The following is an 18,343-nucleotide window of genomic DNA, read 5'->3' on the forward strand; positions in this document are numbered from 1 at the left end:
TGCTCCAGCGCTCCTCAGGGATAACCATTGGTGGTTTAGCTGTCACTTCCAAGGCCCCATCTTTCCTGAGGTGAGAGGTGGTCAGGTACTCGTTGGAAAGCATGTCTGAAGACAAAACAATTATTTCAGTGGTGGGATGAGGGCCTTGGTGCTGGGAGGGGAAGCCAGCTCTGCAGCACGGGGCTGGAGCAGGGTGCAGGGTGCAGCATCCTGGTGCTGGTGCCCTTGTGCAGGCCCAGGGCTCTTGGGGGTCTCTGTGGTCAAGCTGACCCCAAGATGTGTCAGAGAGTCTCTTTTCCCAGCCTGGCAGTCAAAGAAGGAGTCAGGATTCTCCTGTTCTGGTTCTCAAGGTTGTTTATTGTTTCTTATTTAGAAAATTCTTTCTCCAACTGACTGAGGTCTGTCTGGCAGGTTGGGTTGAGGCACACTGCCCATCCTTGGGGCAGTGTTATCTTTTACACTAAAAACTCCATATACACTATTTACAATAATTTTCCAATATGTATCACCTATGTTATACAGTGAGATTCTACTCTAAACAAATCTAAAAATGCCAACATCATCCAGAAGATGGAGGGCAAGAAGGAGAAAGGGCAAGACACGCCCAGATTCCTCCATTTGGGACCCCGAGCGCCCATTCTAAAAACGTCAAAATTCTACTTTTCACCCTGTGACAAACTAACTGTTATTCTACTTAAACTTTCTTGACTTGTAATTCCTCATATAAGGTTGGTAATTGTTTTTTCCAAGGGCTAAATCAAAGGCACAGGGATCTTGGGCCCTGTGCCAAGGTCTCTGAGCCCCCTGGTAGGGGCTCAAGCCATCCTGGGCAGCCGGAGGGATGTCCTGGGTTCTGACACAGGGCCAAACATCTCCTCTCAGCCATTCATCCATTAATCTCAGGAGATCTCCCCACTGTGCACCCCCAGCAAATTTCTTTCCTCCTGCCCCATCTGGGGATGCCAGCTCCTCTCCATACCCACATGTGGCTGGCCAGTGGTGAGAAAAGCCCCAGATTAACCTGTCTAACAAAACAGAGTCTGTCACGCTGCCTGGGAGGAGGAATAGAGCCAAACCCAGCCCAGCTGCCTGGGTGGGAAGAAAGCAGTTACCACTGTAAACTCCATATACATTATTTATCAAATGAAGCCTCTGCAGCAGGAAGATGATTCATGTCTCTGCTCCAGCTTGCTCATGTTGTCTCTGTCCTTTCAATGGGATGCGATAGAAAATCTTTGCAGGCTCCTTGTGGTCACTGACCAAAGGTTGTTCCCCTCCTGAGGAGATGCTGTAGGTCCTCAAAGGGCCTGGAACAAGCCTTGCCCAAGGAAAATCACCCAGCTTCAGCCAGCTCCACCGTGGCAGCTTTGCTCCAACCTCAAATCTGTTCCACAAGTATCTGCTGCTGCTCTCTACATTCCAGGGAAATTACAATGGGAAGGCAAGTAGAAAATGTCAATTATTGGAAGGTTCAAACAGCACAATCCCTGCTGCTGCCTGCCAGGTTGCATGTGCATGTAAATCGACTGTAACGTGCTGTTTAGTGTGAGTAATATATTAAAAAGAAAGGAAAATCTGAATTTTTTCCAGTATGGGGCTTATAAAGCAGGTTGGGGGAAAGTCACAGCATACTCAACTGTGATCACATCAGCTCTGCTTCATCTCTGTGGTGTAAAATTACATGTGAAGGGGAAATTAATCAAAAATGCACCAGATGAGCATTCCTTTTCCATCCCCCTGACTTTGGGTGAGGGTATAACTAATGTGGCAAACCAAAGAGCAAGTAAAAAACCTGTGCTCATTTGACTTCAGCAGGTGGGTTTGCTTTTACTGAAAGCAAACTGAGTTCCTGTGTGCTCCTGCTCAGAGCTCCCAGGGGAATATGCTGCAATGCACTAATTATGGTTTAAAAAACCAGGGAACTAGCAGGGATTTTCCTCTGCTGGTCCAGTGCTGAACAGCACTGTTCTCCATTTAAATTAAGTGGGTTTTTGTATGGGGTGACAGAGGTTAAGGTGCATCCAAGCTCTTCAAGGTGACTTTGTGCTTCATTGCACTCCCCTTTATCTTCATCAAGGCATGTGCTCAGTCTGTGCTGGGGGTAATGGGTGGCAGCATTTTGGCAAAGAATCATCCCAAGCCAGGTCTTCAGCTCAGCCCCGAGGAGCTCTGGGGTGATTTGCAGACTCTAATGCAAGGTGACAGCCAAGTAGCAGCCAGATGAGCACTCACTGCTGAGCAGAATGCTGGGAGCAAAGGGGGGAAAAAGCCCAAAAGGCTGAGAGTGATCCAAATCCCCATGGCTGGTCATGGGATGGGAGCTCACAGCATAACTGAGGTGGGATGAATGAGCCATGGTGTGGTAATTACATATCTTCTGAGCAGAGAGAGACATGGTTCTCCCAGGAAAATCATGGGAAGCTGTGTAGAATCTGTGGGAAACTTAGACAAAAGAATTCAAACCATTACTATCTCGCTTTCTGTAAGCATTGTTTATAGATACAGTTCTCCAGAGTGTGCTGTTCCTAGTCACCAATAATATGAGATGTTTCTACTTTGAGACCAATCAAGTATCACCTTAGTGGGTCACATTGTAAAAAGACCCAGCTACTTTCATTAAACCCTTTTGCCTCCTGATCCACCTGAACACTGGAGTCCTCTTTCCATCCCTGACTCAACAGTGTCACCATGGAGGCTCTCCTGCCTGTTCTCTCCATGCAGGAGTGCCTTGGTTGGAAAAGCCAGGTATCTGCTAAGGAAGGCAGGAGCATCCCTTGAAATGGAAAATGTAAACCCCCTCCCTTCAAATTATTATAATTTTGAAGTTAAAGGGCTCTTAGGCAAAGATGTGGGAATAGGAATGAGAGTTCTGTACTAGGACAATTAAAATACAAATGAATAGTACAAACCAACACTGCCAGAGTCAGACCATGCCCTGGCCCCCTGTGTGTCAGGGAGGTGTCCCAGCCCCATCCCATGGTGGCTCAGCCCTCCTGCAGTGCCAGCTGTGGCTCTGCTGCAGCAGGGATCCTGCACACGGGGGGAGTTTTCCTCTGCAGCTCCAGGGCTGCTGGAGATGGGCCTGGGCTCCCTCTGGCAATGCAGGGCAGCAGAAAGCTGCTCCTCTGGGAATGCAGGGGGCAAAGGGTGCTGGGGTGTCCCAAAGGTCAGATTGGATCCAGGCAGGAATGCTTGGCTCCTCCTGTGGGCGGAACATCTCCCCTTGGGAGGATGGGATTGGATCAGCCATGCAGGGACACTCAGTGGCCCATGGACAGAAGATCATTAATAATTAATGGCCCATGAACAGAAGAGATCTCCTGGAGGGAGGATTGGCTGTGGCAGAGATAAAGAAACCTGCCCAATGAACAGAAGATAACTGCCCCACCTCTGACAGATGGGGATAGAACACACACCCTGCTTTACCTTTCAACCTGAGACAAGGAGGATGAGTGAACACTTCACTGACAGGTCCTGCCTTATCCTGACATCTGCAAGTCTCTGCCTCTGATTCAACATGCAGACAGACAGACAGAGGGATGACACTGAGTGGGGAATGGGAGAAGGAGAAGAAGTGAGGTTTGTCTGTCCTGGGCAGCAGCACCTTTGCAGTACTGTGTTAGTGGAGTCCACACCACCAAAATTAATTACCAGTGCCTCTGCTAAAGATAAAACTGAAATTATATTTATTTTTGTGCTTACATTCTTGTTGCCATGTAATTAAGTGCTACCATGTAATTAAAGAGGATTTAGAGGGTATTTATGCCCTGTGATGTTCCATAATTGCAGCTAATTTCTCATTTACAGCTTCTCAGCATCTCCAGTGGAACTGCAGGAGCTGCTGGGGCAGGGACAATGGCCATCACAGGGCTTGGGAACACAGTGCAGAGCTTTAGCACTGAAGGCTAGCATCTTGAAAGGTCTGTCCCCATCCCAAAATCATGCTTCACAAAGTTAAACTCTCCCCAGGCACAGGGCAGGAGTGATGACCCAGAAGCACCTCTATGTGCAAATGGAGGTGCTGGTGAGAACAGCAGCAGGAGCTATCCCAGCCCTGTCCCCAGCTCTCCCTGGCGAAACTCCTTAAACTCCCAGAGACACCATGGAAGGATGAAATAAACCCTTCTGCAACATACAGGCCTGGGAGGTTCATTTCAGGGAGGTTCATTTCACAGCTCCCTGTGAATAAATGCATGGTGTGAAGTGCAGGGTGTGAGGACTTTGCCCAGGCAGGAATCCCAAAGGACAGGGCTGTCCTGGCAGCAGGGCAGCTGAGGCCATCCCCAACAGACATCAAATCCTAGTGCTCAAGGGGCCAGGCTTAGTGCCAGGGTACCCAAACACTCACCTGTCACAACTCAAAGCACATGCCCAGCCTCACAAGTTGGTGTGGAAGTGTAAGAGCTTGAATGAGGGATGTGGGACTCCAGGGGCTCTCCAAAATGCAGTTTATTCTATCCAAGTGTTACAGCAGTCCAGGGTGGTGGGTGACAGAGCCTGTGCCTACAGCTGTCAGCCCAAGCTGCAGGCAGGCCTGGACACCCTTGGTTTAGGTTACAATGCATTATAGACTTTTCTTTTGGTTACAATGCATTATATATTTTTCTTTGCTGAGCATCTTAATACAGAAGAACTAATCTATACCTTAACTTTTATCTATAGCCTATCATAACTATTATAATTACCATATTCATGTTACTGTTCTCCAGTCACTAAAAGTTAGTACATTACACTTTAAGCTAGAAGCTGGTTTTCAGTTTTCTTGCAGTGGAAAATTCTGAGACCTTTTTTCTACTTGCAACTTTGCTGACTTCTTTGCCTGTGCTATCTTTCTGCTTGGTAAAAACATCTTGTTTGGGGTGGGTTTATCCTTTGCTCTAAGTCATAAAAACCCTAACTAACACACCCTTTGCCTCCTTGGTTGGCCAGTAAGACTGGCTCAGCAATTCTTTTCTTCTATATCAAAACTTGCTTTCATTTCTATTCCTTATTCAGACTCTACATTCAAAAATCCTTCTGCCAAGCATGCATATCTGTGAGACTTTCTTGTCAAACTTTCATCCTTCCCAACATGGAAGAGCTCAGTGTTGGCAGGCTGCAACTCCCATCAGGAGCTGGGATTTCAGGCACCACTAGACCAGGCTGGTTCACCTGGATCCAGAGGGGAATGGGTCACCTTCCTGCAGGACACTGGGCACTGTGGGTGCTTCTAGGTCTTCATATTTGTGTTGGAGAAGAGAGGGAAGCCTTTACCCATGAGCCATCCTGTGCCACAGCATTGTTCCCAGCCTGTGCTGCATCCCAGCATCGCCCACAGGGCACTGGGGCTGGTGAAGAGAGACAGGCAGTGGCCAGAGCAAGCTCAATGCTAACAGATCTCACTGTGAAATTGGGCACACACCTTGGTCTTCTGTATAAAATTAGGTGCCCACCTTGGCAAGCCAGTCACAAAAGGTAATTTTGCACTGAGCAAGAATTTCTTTGTGGCATGTGTTTAAACACGGTTTGACTGGGGAATTGATAACGTACCTGTAAATATAAATATTTTATATTTATATACATAAATAAAGACAGCACCAAAATTTGCTCTTTAAAATGCTGGGATAGGCTCAGATTAAAGCTGGCACCCTCACTAAAATCAAACTTAACCTGGTGATTCCCAGGCTTCACAGGAGGCAGCTGTTGAGGTGATGTGAAGCCAGGTGTGCTGGATGCAGACTAAATGTGAAAATAAAAGGAGATTCCTCCCAAAATCTCTGCACTAAGCTGATGTTTGCTTTCCTGTGGGAGTTTACAGAGGCTATTGATATATTCCATGGCAATTGAATAGAAGAATATGTAATGAAAGCAAAACATAATGTAGGTGGCAATGACAGAGGTGTGTGAATTTTTAACTGGCAGAATTTGCAGTCATTTGGGAGATCCATAGATTTCTTCATCTGCATATAGCTAGGGAAAACTGCTCAAAGTATTTCATCCTTAAATATGCCACTGGTCATTTCCCCTCTGAGGGCTGATGGTGACAGCATGGGATGGAAATGGAAACAGTTGTGGTTTTCTGGTGTGGTTCAGGTTTCCTTGCTGGTCCTCAGCTTTGGCCCCATAAATCCACAGGATCTGGCAATCAGGCAACCACTGCTACAGTGGATGGTTTGCTTCTCTAAGCTTTCCACCTCCTTTAATTTCCCCAAAATCCTGCAGCAGGCATTGTTTAGAGGGGTGATAAGGGTTGCAGTTAAGCAGGGGGTGCAGAAGGAGTTGATAAGGGAGAAGGCTTCATTTGCTTTCACACAGCAAGGACCTTCACTTTTTCTGGAATTAACACAATGAAAACCTTTTTAAATAGACAAATTACCCATCAGTAGATCAGTCATAACTGGGCACCAGGGCTGCTTCCCCTCACAAGGCTGCAGCAGGGAATTGGTCTGCAGGACATGCTGCATCTCTACACCTGCTCAGGAGGCTCCTACTGACAGACCAGTCTAATGACACTAAATTTGCAGCAGTTTCAGCTGCTGAGGGGAAATATTTCCACTATTTCTCCATCAGTGGAGAAATAGTGGAAATAATCCAGTGAGACAGGAAAATCACAAGATTTTCTTGCTGAATCACAAAGCAATGCAAAAGCAAGGCACACACCACAGGGTCTGAGAATCCTAGAATCATTTGGGTTGGAAAAGACCTCTAAGATCAGGGTCCAACGATGCATTTGGCACTGCCAAGCCCACCACTAAACTATGTCTCCAGGTGCCCTATATACAAGATTTTTAAAATCCCTCCAGGAATGGTGATTCACCCCTTCCCTGGGTGCCAGTGCCTTGCCATGCACACACCCTCACCTGTTGCTTTAGGATACAAAATAAAACTACACTGACACTGGTCTCTTCAAGGTGAAAAAGAGGGAAAGTTTAATTCTGACTCCAACATTTATAGATTTCCAAAAGTGACAGTGGATTGGAGGGTGACAGTGCCACCTCTCCAATGACACCGGACAAAGTCTATAAAATTTCTCCTCCTCCATAAAATAATGTAAAACAGGAAGTTATTTACATAAAGTTTTTTTAGAAAATTCGTTACAAGAATGTAAAGATCAGAAGGTTTAGAAGAAGTTAAAAAAACAGGGTGACACTCACCTGCCACGGCACCCAGGAGAGATTTCAATGCCAAGGCAATAATGATGCTGATGGATGGGAATGATGAGTGGCCCTAAACCAGAGTCCTGCAGCCTCACTTTGGAGATCCCAAAAAACTCCAGAGCTGGGATTCTGAGTTTGCAATGCAATCCATGTCAGTTTTCCAGCTGTGTGACTGCCTTGGAATGATAAGTCTAAGGCTGGGAAGCCAACCAGAGACACCATGGAGCTGAATTCCCTTCCCAGTGAACCCCAGAGGAAAGATGCATGGGCTGCACCGTGCCAGAGCATGGAACAGGCACCATCTGCACCAAGCACTTGGCTTTGGCAGCCCTGAAAACCATCCACCAGCACATTTTGGCTTATGGAAAACCATCCATCAGCAGGTTTTGGCTTATGGAAAACCATCCATCAGCAGTTTTGGGCTTATGGAAAACCTGCAGGACACTTTTCAACGCAAAAGTCTGTGGTGGTGTTTGAGGGGCCCCAGGATGAGGAAAGAGACGAGGATCTGACTCCATGATTCAGAAGGCTGATTTATTATTTTATGGTATCTATTATATTAAAAGAAAATTATATAATAAAACTATACTAAAGAAAGCAAAAGGAGACATCAGAAGGCTAGAAAAGAATGATAATAAAAAACTCATGACTGACCAGAGAGTCTGACACAGCTGGTGGTGATTGGTCATCAAGTAAAAACAATCCACATGAGATCAATCAAAGATGCATCTCTTGGTAAACCATCTCCAGACCACATCCCACACCCATCAGATAGTTATTGTTTTCATTTCTTTTCTGAGGCTTCTCAGGAGAAAAATCCTAGAAAAATGATTTTCGTAAAATATCACAGTGACAAAAAGTCCAAATAACACACTCGGAGGATTCCCACATCCCCATACCCTGGGGTCTCTCCCACCATTAACAGCAGTGGGAGCAAACCCATCACAGAGCTCTGGCTCCTGCCAGTTGTGCTGCAGCAGGGAACACATCCCAGCTCTGATCACACAGTTCAGGGACCGCTGGCTGTCAGCAAACACCTGCTTGCCTCTGCCATGCCAAGGAAACAAGCAGCAAACTCTGTTTCTTGATGGTTTGTTGGTCAGCATTGAGGATGAGCACAGGCCTGAAGTCCAAATAAATCTGATTTTCCAGTTGGTCATCTGCACCAAACAGCAGGGCTTGGGTTTACCTGGTGTTCAGAAAAAGGGACTGCAATAAATGCAATAAATAAATATATACATACATATCCATCTCTGTATGCTCTGGGTGGATTAAAAGGTTTCTCACTCAAAAAAAAAAAAAAAGCCAACATTCATTTCCACATCTTTAGTGACTTCAAAAACATTTTAATACACAATATATGGCTGAAGAAACAAATATTTTCCTTTCTCACACATCCTCCCAGGCAACATTTGACTTTTTTTTTTTTAACCAAAGCAATTCATCAAAACTGCCACGAAAATAGAAATACTGTTGGACCATCCAAATGTTAAACTGTCCCCACAAAATGCCACAGATAAAACTGCTGGCATCACACTCATTGTGCAGATCTGATGTCTCTGCACCCACCCTGCAAGAGCCCAGTTTGCATTTGCTACATTCACATTGCTAAGTTATAAAAAAAGGGCTGCAGATGCTGCATTTTGGGGGATGCTGTTCCCCCACCCCCCAATGACATTCCCCACCATTAAGGACTTTCTCAGCACAGCTGCTCCAAGCATCCCCACACACAGGTTTCCTTCTGCATTTATCCTCATAAAGCTGCTCACACATATACAGCCCATCAGCAAAATGTAAAAATAACTGAAAAGATATAATTAGGGTGGATGTGCTGTGGATTTAATAGGGTTTTTATGTTTCTTCCTTTGCTGGCCCATAAGGCACAAATCCTGGATGGAGAGAGGCTGATGGGGAGGGAAAGAGAGAGCTTTGCTGTGGTTCATGTTTGGCAAAACCCTCAAATATTTTTCTCAGTTTTCTATTGTCTGTATTTTTTATTGAGCACCACAGAGAAATTGCAGCAGATTGATTCTTTCACAGCTCCCCAAAGTTGAAATTCTTTGGAGCCAAAAGCTCAACGCCTGCCAAACTTCATAATTAACTGTAATAACTCTTTAATTTGAACTTTAATTCAAACACTCATGTTTCAGGGGGATTTTAGGGGGGAAAAAAAAGGCAAAACAAACTAAAGGTAACCAGTTCTGGTAAAATATAGAAGCAGCCCCAAAGGGTTGTGCTTTCCTATCCTGGTCACACAGAGGCCACTCTGGGATGGAGAGGCATTGTGCCAGTCGAGCAGAAAGTGAAGGAGAAGGACATTGACAGCAGACACAAGCAAAGGGACAGGCCCAAAGCTGCCTTCACTGCCCTGCATGGGAGCTTTTCCATGGCCACCTCTAGGGATGAAAGGATCACAGCCATCCAGAAGGCCACCAGCTGGGAGTTTTGTCTGAACTTAGGGACAACAAAGCCATCATTAAAAAAAAAAAAAAGACTAAAAGCAACCTAGGTGAATTTGGTCTAATGCAAATTTTATACATTAAATGGCACAGAAATTGGTTTATTTTCTTTGTGAAGGAGGGATGAAAAACACACAGTCCTGGCTCTGTTCCCCCCACGAATGTTTTTTGATGGTTCTGTCAGTGCAGTGTGAGCTGGACTGGGAAGCATCAGGAGCACAGGAAAATGAGGAACCCAGAGGAGGAATGTTGAATATTTCTCTCCCCAGGCAGACATGAGTCAAGCTTCCAGACTGCTCCTGCAGCCCCAGAGCCCTCCCAGCCCACCCTGGCTGAGCTTACTGTGATGGCTCCTTTAGGGAAAAGCAAAAACTGGTGAAACCAAGAACAGGAGACAGAGCGGGACCAGAGAGGGGATGGAGATGACAGAGCTCAGGAATGCATTCACAAACTTGGCAGGGCTTCAGAGCTGCCAGCCCAAGCCTCTGGGAAGAGGTTGAGGATTAACAGGGATGTCTGGCCTGCTCTGGGTTGGAGGACACCAAGAAGCATCCACCTGTCCTGTGGATTCAGCTTGGTTTGAGCCTGAACCATGATGACTTTTCACCATTTCACAACTAAGAGCCAGTGATTACAAGAAATCTCCCTGGCATCACTCCCCAGGGATGCCAACATCCCCACAGCATCATGCCCTGCCCAAGGGGCAGGAGGGAATGAGGCCATGACTCGCCACTCAGAAGGAGAGCTGGGCAGCTGTAATGAATGTACTGATAAAGAGATTCAGATCAATAAGGCTGGCAGTTCCTAGCAGCAGATGAATGGGTTCAGTATGTGGGTTATGGAGTTGTTAACTGCCCAACCACCCTGCTCACTGTGATTAGTGCTGTGTGTGTCTGCTCACCCTCCCTTACCCACCATCCATCTCCCACTCCCTCACTCCTGCACCCACACAGAGCCCCTCTCCCCCATCCAGCTGTGCTCACAAACAGGCTCTGAGGTCTCTCTTGAGGCAAGCTGGATGCACAGAGGGGGAGAGGAAGCATTTCCTTTCCCTGTGCCTAAGCTGCTCCTGTAATCCTGCAAGGAGTTTTCCTTTGCAGCACAGGCCTGGCTCGGAGCAGCTGGCCCATGGCCACAATTACTTCCACTCTGAGCACACACAAAAAGCCAAGGGAGAGGCCAAGGAGGGGGTGCTGAGATTTGAGCACCAATGAGTCAATCAGAGGCAGTCAGTGTTCATTAGTCCCTGTCCCTTCCATTGTGCAGAGACAAGGAATCTCCCTGTGGGTCAGCCAAGGCCACCCAGGAGCCCAGAAGGCAGAGGAGGACTCGAGGGAGTCAGGGTCTGAGAATGCAGCCCCAAATTGCAACTTGCAGAGCCTGTCAGCACAGTCAGCACCATCCCATTGCAGAGTTACTTCCATTCTTCTTGCTTTTCCTAAAACAAGGAAAAAAAAAGAGAGCTTACCAAAGGAGTTCCAGGTGTTGTTGGAGAGAAACAAGCAAACATATTTTCATTCATTCAGGGTAATGGGGGAAGCAGGGATACTCCCCAGGGAGCTGGAGAGGAGCTCCAGAGGAGCATTAGAAGCAAGAGGTAGCAATTGCTTGAGGTTATGGCATTGGCAGAGGGTGGCAAAGTAAGATGTGCTAAGTGGCCCAGAGATGAGTATTTGGTGCTTTGATAGCACCAGATTAATTGTTTCCTAAATAAAAACAACAACAACAGCAAGAATGTGTCTTTGTCACTGCTCAAGGGCCATGACAAGGTGTTCCCACCAGCCATGGGCTCCATTCAGAGTTAATTCAGGTTCCACCAATATCACGGTTGGGATGGCCACGATACACAGAGTAACATGATACCATTTCAGAAAGCTTCAACCCATACAGAACACCACCATACCACCTCAGAAGGCTTCAAGCATCTGTCCTTCTGGTTCTTTAGTTCAACCTTTTATCCCCTCCTGTTGATGCACTGCACCTGTGTGCCCTCTGTGCCCTTTGGTGGTTGCTCAGTGCCCCTGGGCACTCCATGGCTCACTGCTGTCAGTGCTGCTCACCTGCTGCTCACAGCTGCAACCAATTGGGGATGAGGCTGGGCCAGCCCCACTCCCAATTACCCCAAACTATGTCCCTACACACCAAAGCCAGCAGGACTGCATGTGGGTGAAGTTGGCCCCACATGTCTAGATAACAAGAAGGATCTGCCTCTCTGTGCTGAAGTTTCAAGGCTAACACCAACCATGCTCTTTTGCTTCTGTGTTCCCAGGTCCTCCCCGCTCTTGGCTGACCAAGACTAGCTTGGAAGGCTCTTCCCTCTCCCGGGAAAATGGGGACTGATGGTGAAAACCCGATCCTGAGGAGTGTGGTCATCAGCTTCAACTTGCTCCTGCTGGGCGCTGTCCTCAAGCCGTTTGAGTGCCGCCTGGAGGTGACGACAGAGCCGGCCCAGAGGACAGCGGTGGATGAGGCAGCTGGCCTCACCAACTGCAGCCCACCCACCAAAGAGCAGCCCATGGTCTTCCACCACATCTACAACATCAACATCCCCCTGGACAGCTGCTGCTCCTCCATGTTCAAGTCTTCGGGCGAGGAGGTGAGTTCAGAAGACGACCGGCTGGCAGAGTACACGGAGCAGACCTCCGACAGCGAGAGCCAGGTCACCTTCACCCACAGGATAAACATGCCCAAGCAGGCCTGCAAGTGCTCCACCTCCCTCCCATCCCTGCAGGAGCTGCTGAGCAGGATTGAGATGCTGGAGAGGGAGGTCTCCATCCTCCGGGACCAATGCACCTCCAATTGCTGCCAAGAAAATGCAGCCACAGGTAGTAACGCCATCCTGTTAGCTCTTGCTGGGGGCTGAGGGCTTGAGAGAGAGGCAGGAGGAATAATGCAAAACCTGATGGTGCCACTCAGAGTGTGGCAGAGGAAAACCAGTGTTTACCCATTATGGGGCTGTGGATTTAGTGAAAAAACTTAGCTGAAGTCCTCTAAGGCAGGAAAGGCCTGGGAGGGCTTTGGTCACTTGAGTGCCTGTCCACACTCACTGTGAAAACTCCATAAAGGAGAGAGAGCTGAACCCCTTTGGGGATGAAATTACAGCTGGTTAGGGGTGAGCAGGGGGATCTCCCAACTCTGCACTCCTCCCAACACTCTTAGACATCTGCCACTGCTTGTGGGACAGGGGGCAGAGATGTGGCTGCTGCTGTCCTGAGCTGTCCCTGGGCTGAAGGCAGCCCCATGGGAGCTGGCAATGAGCCCTTTCATCTTCTCTGCAGGGGGAATGAACACGTCTGAAAAAGCTGAGTTAACCAAAAAAAAAAGTATTAAAATATATATAAAAAAAAAATGAAATAAGCAAACAAAACCTTAAAAAAAAAAGGCACAAAACCATCAACATGGTACTCCATCTGAATAAAAATAATTGCTTTTGTGGAGACCTCCAAGAGGTCCCACTAGGGTTACTCCATTGAAGGCAGCCCCTCATTTCACTTCAGCTGTGCCCCAGGGTCAGGAAAGCTGCACTCAGCTGAAATGAGATGGGTCAGGAAGGTTTGGGCTGGCAGCTGCATTTCCATGGTCCAGGCGCCAGAATACTGATAGTTCTCCTCGTCTGGAGGAAGAGGGGCTGTCCCAAAGGGCATCCATCCCAAATGCAGCCCAGCCCTGCTCGTGGCTGCAGCACACCAGGGCTCCTTGCAGGGAAGAAAACACTAAGCAAGGAGATCCACACAGGGCATCTTTCCAGGGGAAAAATGCTTTTCACACCAAGAACAGCAACAGAAAGGAAGAGAAATTAAAACCAACCCTTTTGCCCCCAAGGTACCCACTGCATTTTTTTATTTTAAAGTTTTGCAGCTATTAGTGTGATTTTTCCAGTGGAAGGACACATTTTTCTGTGTGTAGGACACATTAAAATGAAATGGGTGCAATCAATCCTCAGGTCAAGAGTTCCACCAAAAGTGGAACTGGTCAGGGAGGGAGAAACAAGGATGGACACGCAGCAGGGTGGCTTGGGCTGGCGTCTATCATTGGCCAGTGGAAGTCAATGTGTTCCCAGCCATGGCTTCAGCCCACATCCATCAGCTGCATTAAACAGGAAACACCAGTCTGTGCAAAGTGAGGGTTAAAATCACGCAGGAAATGCCATGGGAAAAACCTGTTTTAAAGGAATTAATTTGAAACTCTGATGGGCCTATTTGGGTTACTTGCAACATGCATAGACAGTCCCATTAAATATTCATTGCTTGGTGGAGTCCCCACTCCCATCACAGATGTGCCAAGCTAAAACTGGAATAATTTCATTTATTTTTACCAGAGTTGCTTTCAATTCACTGCACTGCAAAGGAATCAGGATCCCTACCCCACCACCCAAGGCAATTTCCCTGAGGAAAGCCTCTTTTCTCCAGCACACTTAGAAGCATCCTCTCTTATCTTTTGATAACTCAGCTAGAGGCTGAGATCTGAAGAGATCCTGCCTGGCAATCCCAGCATTTGCAGTTTGCATGGGAATTGTCCTGCAAAGTAACCCAAATGTGTCTGTCTGGCACAGCATGTAACAGAGCTGCTTTTACATATGCATCTGCTATATCCCCCACTGGAAGAGCTGCTCAGAAAGGTCAGCTAGGATGGAAAATTTAGCTGGGGACAGAGTGCTGGGGCTTGGGGGTCTTTGGGGTGTAAAGGTTTCCCATGGTTTGGAGGAAACACAGAAAGGGTTTCTGTTCTTCCTTGGTTCATATTAAGAAAAGTAATACAAATCAGCAAGGAAAAGTTAGCCTGCGTGGGATAAACCCTTTCCTGGAGCAATGGCTCTGTTTGAGGGCAAAACAGGGGAGCATTAGCAGTGTCAGTGACTGGTGCCTTCATCCCCATCGTCCCTCCTCACCCCAGAGCATCCTGTGGGTGCCAGGTAAAGAGGGGGCATTAGAGGTGCTGGCCACAGAGCCCTGGTGCTGTCCCTGCTTTTCCACAGCCCAAAGCCAGCAGTCCTGTCCCAATCAGGTTCTCCAGGATAGGGATGAGGATGATGCCTTTGGGTACATACCTGCTTTGTAGAGGAGAGAGAGAAAGCAGCCGGGGATCTCTCAGCTATAAAAAGGAGAAGTGTGTAGATGTGAGACCAGAGGAGTCATGGCTGGTGCAGAGGCTTTCTCCAGGGAAGGTTTTTTTCCAGTAAGAGGTGTAAGGAAGTTCCTGTTGAGTGCTGAGCTGGAGAGAAACCAAAGGGAGCACCTGCACCACCACAAGGCTGGTGGCACCCACAGTTATGGGGGCAGTGCTCCCTAGGGAAAGATCCACCCAAACCCCACCAATTCTTCCCTTTTCAGCCCTAAAGCCACCAGTTTACCAGAGAGAGAACTATCCCCGCCTTGTCCCACACCTTCTCCAGCCCTTCAGAGGGCTGACCCGAGACCAACCCCGACCTTTCCCACCTCTCACCCGCCGGGTTCTGACCCTCGCTCCCGCATCCTTGCAGGGCAGCTGGATTACATCCCGCAGTGCAGCGGCCACGGGAATTTCAGCCTGGAGTCGTGCAGCTGCGTGTGCATGGAGGGCTGGGCGGGCAGCAACTGCTCGGAGCCGCTGTGCCCGGGGGGCTGCTCCAGCCGCGGCGTGTGCCTGGAGGGACAGTGCATCTGCGACAGCGACTACGGCGGCGAGGACTGCTCCCAGCCGCGCTGCCCCGCCGGCTGCGGCTCCCGCGGGCTCTGCGTGGACGGCGAGTGCGTGTGCGAGGAGGGATTCACCGGGGACGACTGCTCGGAGCTGCGCTGCCCCCGCGACTGCTCGGGCCGGGGCCGCTGCGTGAACGGCACCTGCGAGTGCCACGAGGGCTTCGCCGGGCACGACTGCGGCCGGCAGCGCTGCCCCGCCGGCTGCGGCGGCCGCGGGCTCTGCCGCGACGGGATCTGCGTCTGCGAGACGGGCTACGGCGGCCACGACTGCTCCGAAGGTACGGCAGGGGGTGTGGGGCTTGAGCCAGGCTTAAGTGGTGCTTAAGCAAGGGTTTCGAGGTGCCCAGAGTCCCATAGGAGCGCCGTGAAGTTGGGAGAAATCCTTACCTGGCGGAGAGCATCGCTTAGGACACACTGAGCTCCCCCCGCCTTCCCGTTATCCCTGTCCCCCAAGACACTATGGACAAAAGTCTGGGAGATGAGCAAAAAGCTGGTGAGGTTCATCCTATTGCCGACTGGGGGCTATGTAAAAATCACAAACAGTATGAGACTGCTAGGAATGTGCCTTGAGCTGGTTTATTTTCCAGCATCAGCTACATACCCACAGAGAGCATCACTTAGGATTGATACACTGAGGTCCCACAGTGTGGCTACCTCTCTGTTATCCCTGTCCCCAAAGACACCATGGGAGGTGAGAAAAAAGCTAGCAAGGCTCATCCTAGCCAGCTGGGGCTATGTACAAATCATGAATGGGATGAGACTGCTGTGGAATGTGTCGAGCTGGTTTATTTTCCAGCATCAGTCTCATTACATGGTTACGACAATGAGAAGATGCTATCAGCTCACATCCCAGGCAGCAGACCAAGAACTTCATTCTACAACTTACTTTAAAAGTTTTTTGACCAACCACACAAAGCAAAAGCACAATGACAGTAGTTCCATCCAACCACTATAAGCACACATACCTTTGGTTAAAACAATGCTTGCTTATTTCAAATATAATACCTACTTGTAAGCCTTAAAACACAATGCACAAAACTCCATTATTAAGCTTAAAACTTCCTAATATCTTCCTAAACATACTTTTCTACAACTTAAAAAATTATTCTAAACAAACATCAACACACAAACCATTGTTCTATTTATCCTTACTTTTCTACTTCTTACCTAATTTTTCTACCAACCAATTTTATAGCTACTACTTAACTCTAATCACAATTCTACTGTCTGTAAAACAGTACAATTACAATTTTCTCAAAACCCTCTAATTTTATAAATCCCCACACATCCCAGCATGGGGGCTAAACAGTGCAACAGGTTCTCTTGAGCCTTTACCTTGTTATAGCTGTTCAGACAACCACAGGTATCACATAACCCCCAGTCTGGGCCTGTGGCTCACCAGCAGACCTACACAGCCTCCCACAGGAGTGGAAGAATAAGCCACACATAAACTGACACTGTCCATACCTCTGTCCTCCCCAGTGTCTCCCCCTGAGAACCTGCGGGTGACGGGGATCAGCGACAGCTCCATCGAGCTGGCCTGGGACAGCCCCGGGGCAGCCACTGAGTACGTGGTGTCCTACCAGCCTGCCGTGCCAGGGGGCACCCAGCTCCAGCAGAGGGTGCCTGGGGACTGGAGCAGCATCACCATCACGGACCTGGAGCCAGGCGTTGCCTACAATGTCAGCATCTATGCAGTCATCAGTGACGTCTTCAGCAGCCCCGTCACCTCCAGGGTGATGACCAGTAAGTATCTTACTGCACTTGTTGCTTGCTGCCCATGTGTCCTGAGGGGATGCTCAAGCTGGCTCACTTTTTACATAAAAACTTTCTAGCAGCAGAAACTTGAGCCTTCAAAAAGAAGGAAAAAAAAAAAAAAAAAAGAAAGAAAAAAATTGTGTCAGTATAGGGATATAGGAAAGGAGGAAACGTGTCCGTTCTCTTCAGAAAGACTCAGTCTGGATGAAAACCTGGATGTCTAAAAAGAAGAAAAAGCTTCCAGAGATTGATTGAAGCCCCCAGAATGTGGCCCAAAGTGTTACATTTTTTTTCCTCAGAGAAAATACTACAATATAACACAGAAGTCTCAGGTTCTCTTCCCCCACCTGAACGGATGATCCTCATGATGACTCCCCATGATGTGGGTGATGGTGCAGCAAGAGGGGATGTTGCTGTGCATCAGGAGAAACACAGTCCTGACCAGGACCGTGATGCACAGAGGAAAACAGGAGTATCAAGCTGTAATACCAGCCTCCAGAGGGGTTTCTTGGAGACTAAGGATACAGAGGGCATGGGAAAAACAGAAACTATCCAGACACCCCTTTGCAGCCCCATCATTCACTCTGTTCACATGATAATGCAGTGGGATGATGCCTCAGTGTCCATAGGTCCAGGCATTTCCCTCTTTTCCTTCCCACCCATGTGGAGCAGGGGAAAAAGAATTTTGCTAACAGACACCAAAAGTTTCCTTGTTTTTGTTGCCCAGATAACAAAATACCCACAGGGAGCAGGGTGGGTACAGCATGTGCACACCCACTCCTCTCTGCTCACCACCCCTGCTCCCTTGCAGACCTTGCCACACCACAGGGGCTGAAGTTCAAGACCATCACAGAGACAACAGCAGAGGTGCAGTGGGAGCCCTTCTCCTTCCCCTTGGACGGCTGGGAGATCAGCTTCATCCCCAAGGTACTGTTGCTACACCCCTGGCACTGCAGGGTGCATCCAGTGAGAGCATCCTCAATCAGCTTCCAATTACCCCCTTCCCAAAACACCCAGCCTGTGTTTGCCATTTCTGTGCTGCACATCAGATTCCCCAGACTGCCAGCCTGCATTTCCCCGTTAGTTTTTGTGTCAATGCATGTCCTCAAAGAAATGTCCCCAAAACAAATCCAGTGATGGGGGAAAAAACCTTCCAGCCTCACTCTTGTTGTCGCACCCTCTTTTTCCTTTCCAATGACTCTTCCTCCTCTTCCTCCTCACCCTGCTCTCTACACAAAGCTCCCCAAAGCAGCCTGGATCAAAGTGAGCAGCTGCTGGCTCTCAGACAAGAACCTTCAGCCCCCCCCAAGTC

General features: G+C 48.4%; 1 protein-coding gene across 2 annotated transcripts in view; it reads left to right on the forward strand.

Annotated features, from left to right (window-relative positions):
- TNR (tenascin R) overlaps positions 1 to 18,343 on the forward strand; it is a 77,408-nt gene that overhangs the window by 34,765 nt on the left and 24,300 nt on the right. The window contains exons 1-5 of one of the 2 annotated variants that reach the window (XM_054285670.1): positions 3,846 to 3,920; positions 11,865 to 12,420; positions 15,075 to 15,551; positions 16,756 to 17,019; positions 17,843 to 17,958. In XM_054285670.1, coding sequence (XP_054141645.1) covers positions 11,925 to 12,420; positions 15,075 to 15,551; positions 16,756 to 17,019; positions 17,843 to 17,958 — 1,353 coding nt within the window. In that variant the 5' untranslated portion in view covers positions 3,846 to 3,920; positions 11,865 to 11,924. Of the gene's footprint in view, positions 1 to 3,845; positions 3,921 to 11,864; positions 12,421 to 15,074; positions 15,552 to 16,755; positions 17,020 to 17,842; positions 17,959 to 18,343 lie in introns of those variants that run through there. The other variant, XM_054285671.1, reaches the window with a different exon arrangement.

Source organism: Melozone crissalis, unplaced genomic scaffold, assembly GCF_028551555.1.
Source record: "Melozone crissalis strain CALT ecotype California unplaced genomic scaffold, PUWL_Pcris_2 ptg000045l_1, whole genome shotgun sequence".
NCBI lineage: Eukaryota > Metazoa > Chordata > Aves > Passeriformes > Passerellidae > Melozone > Melozone crissalis.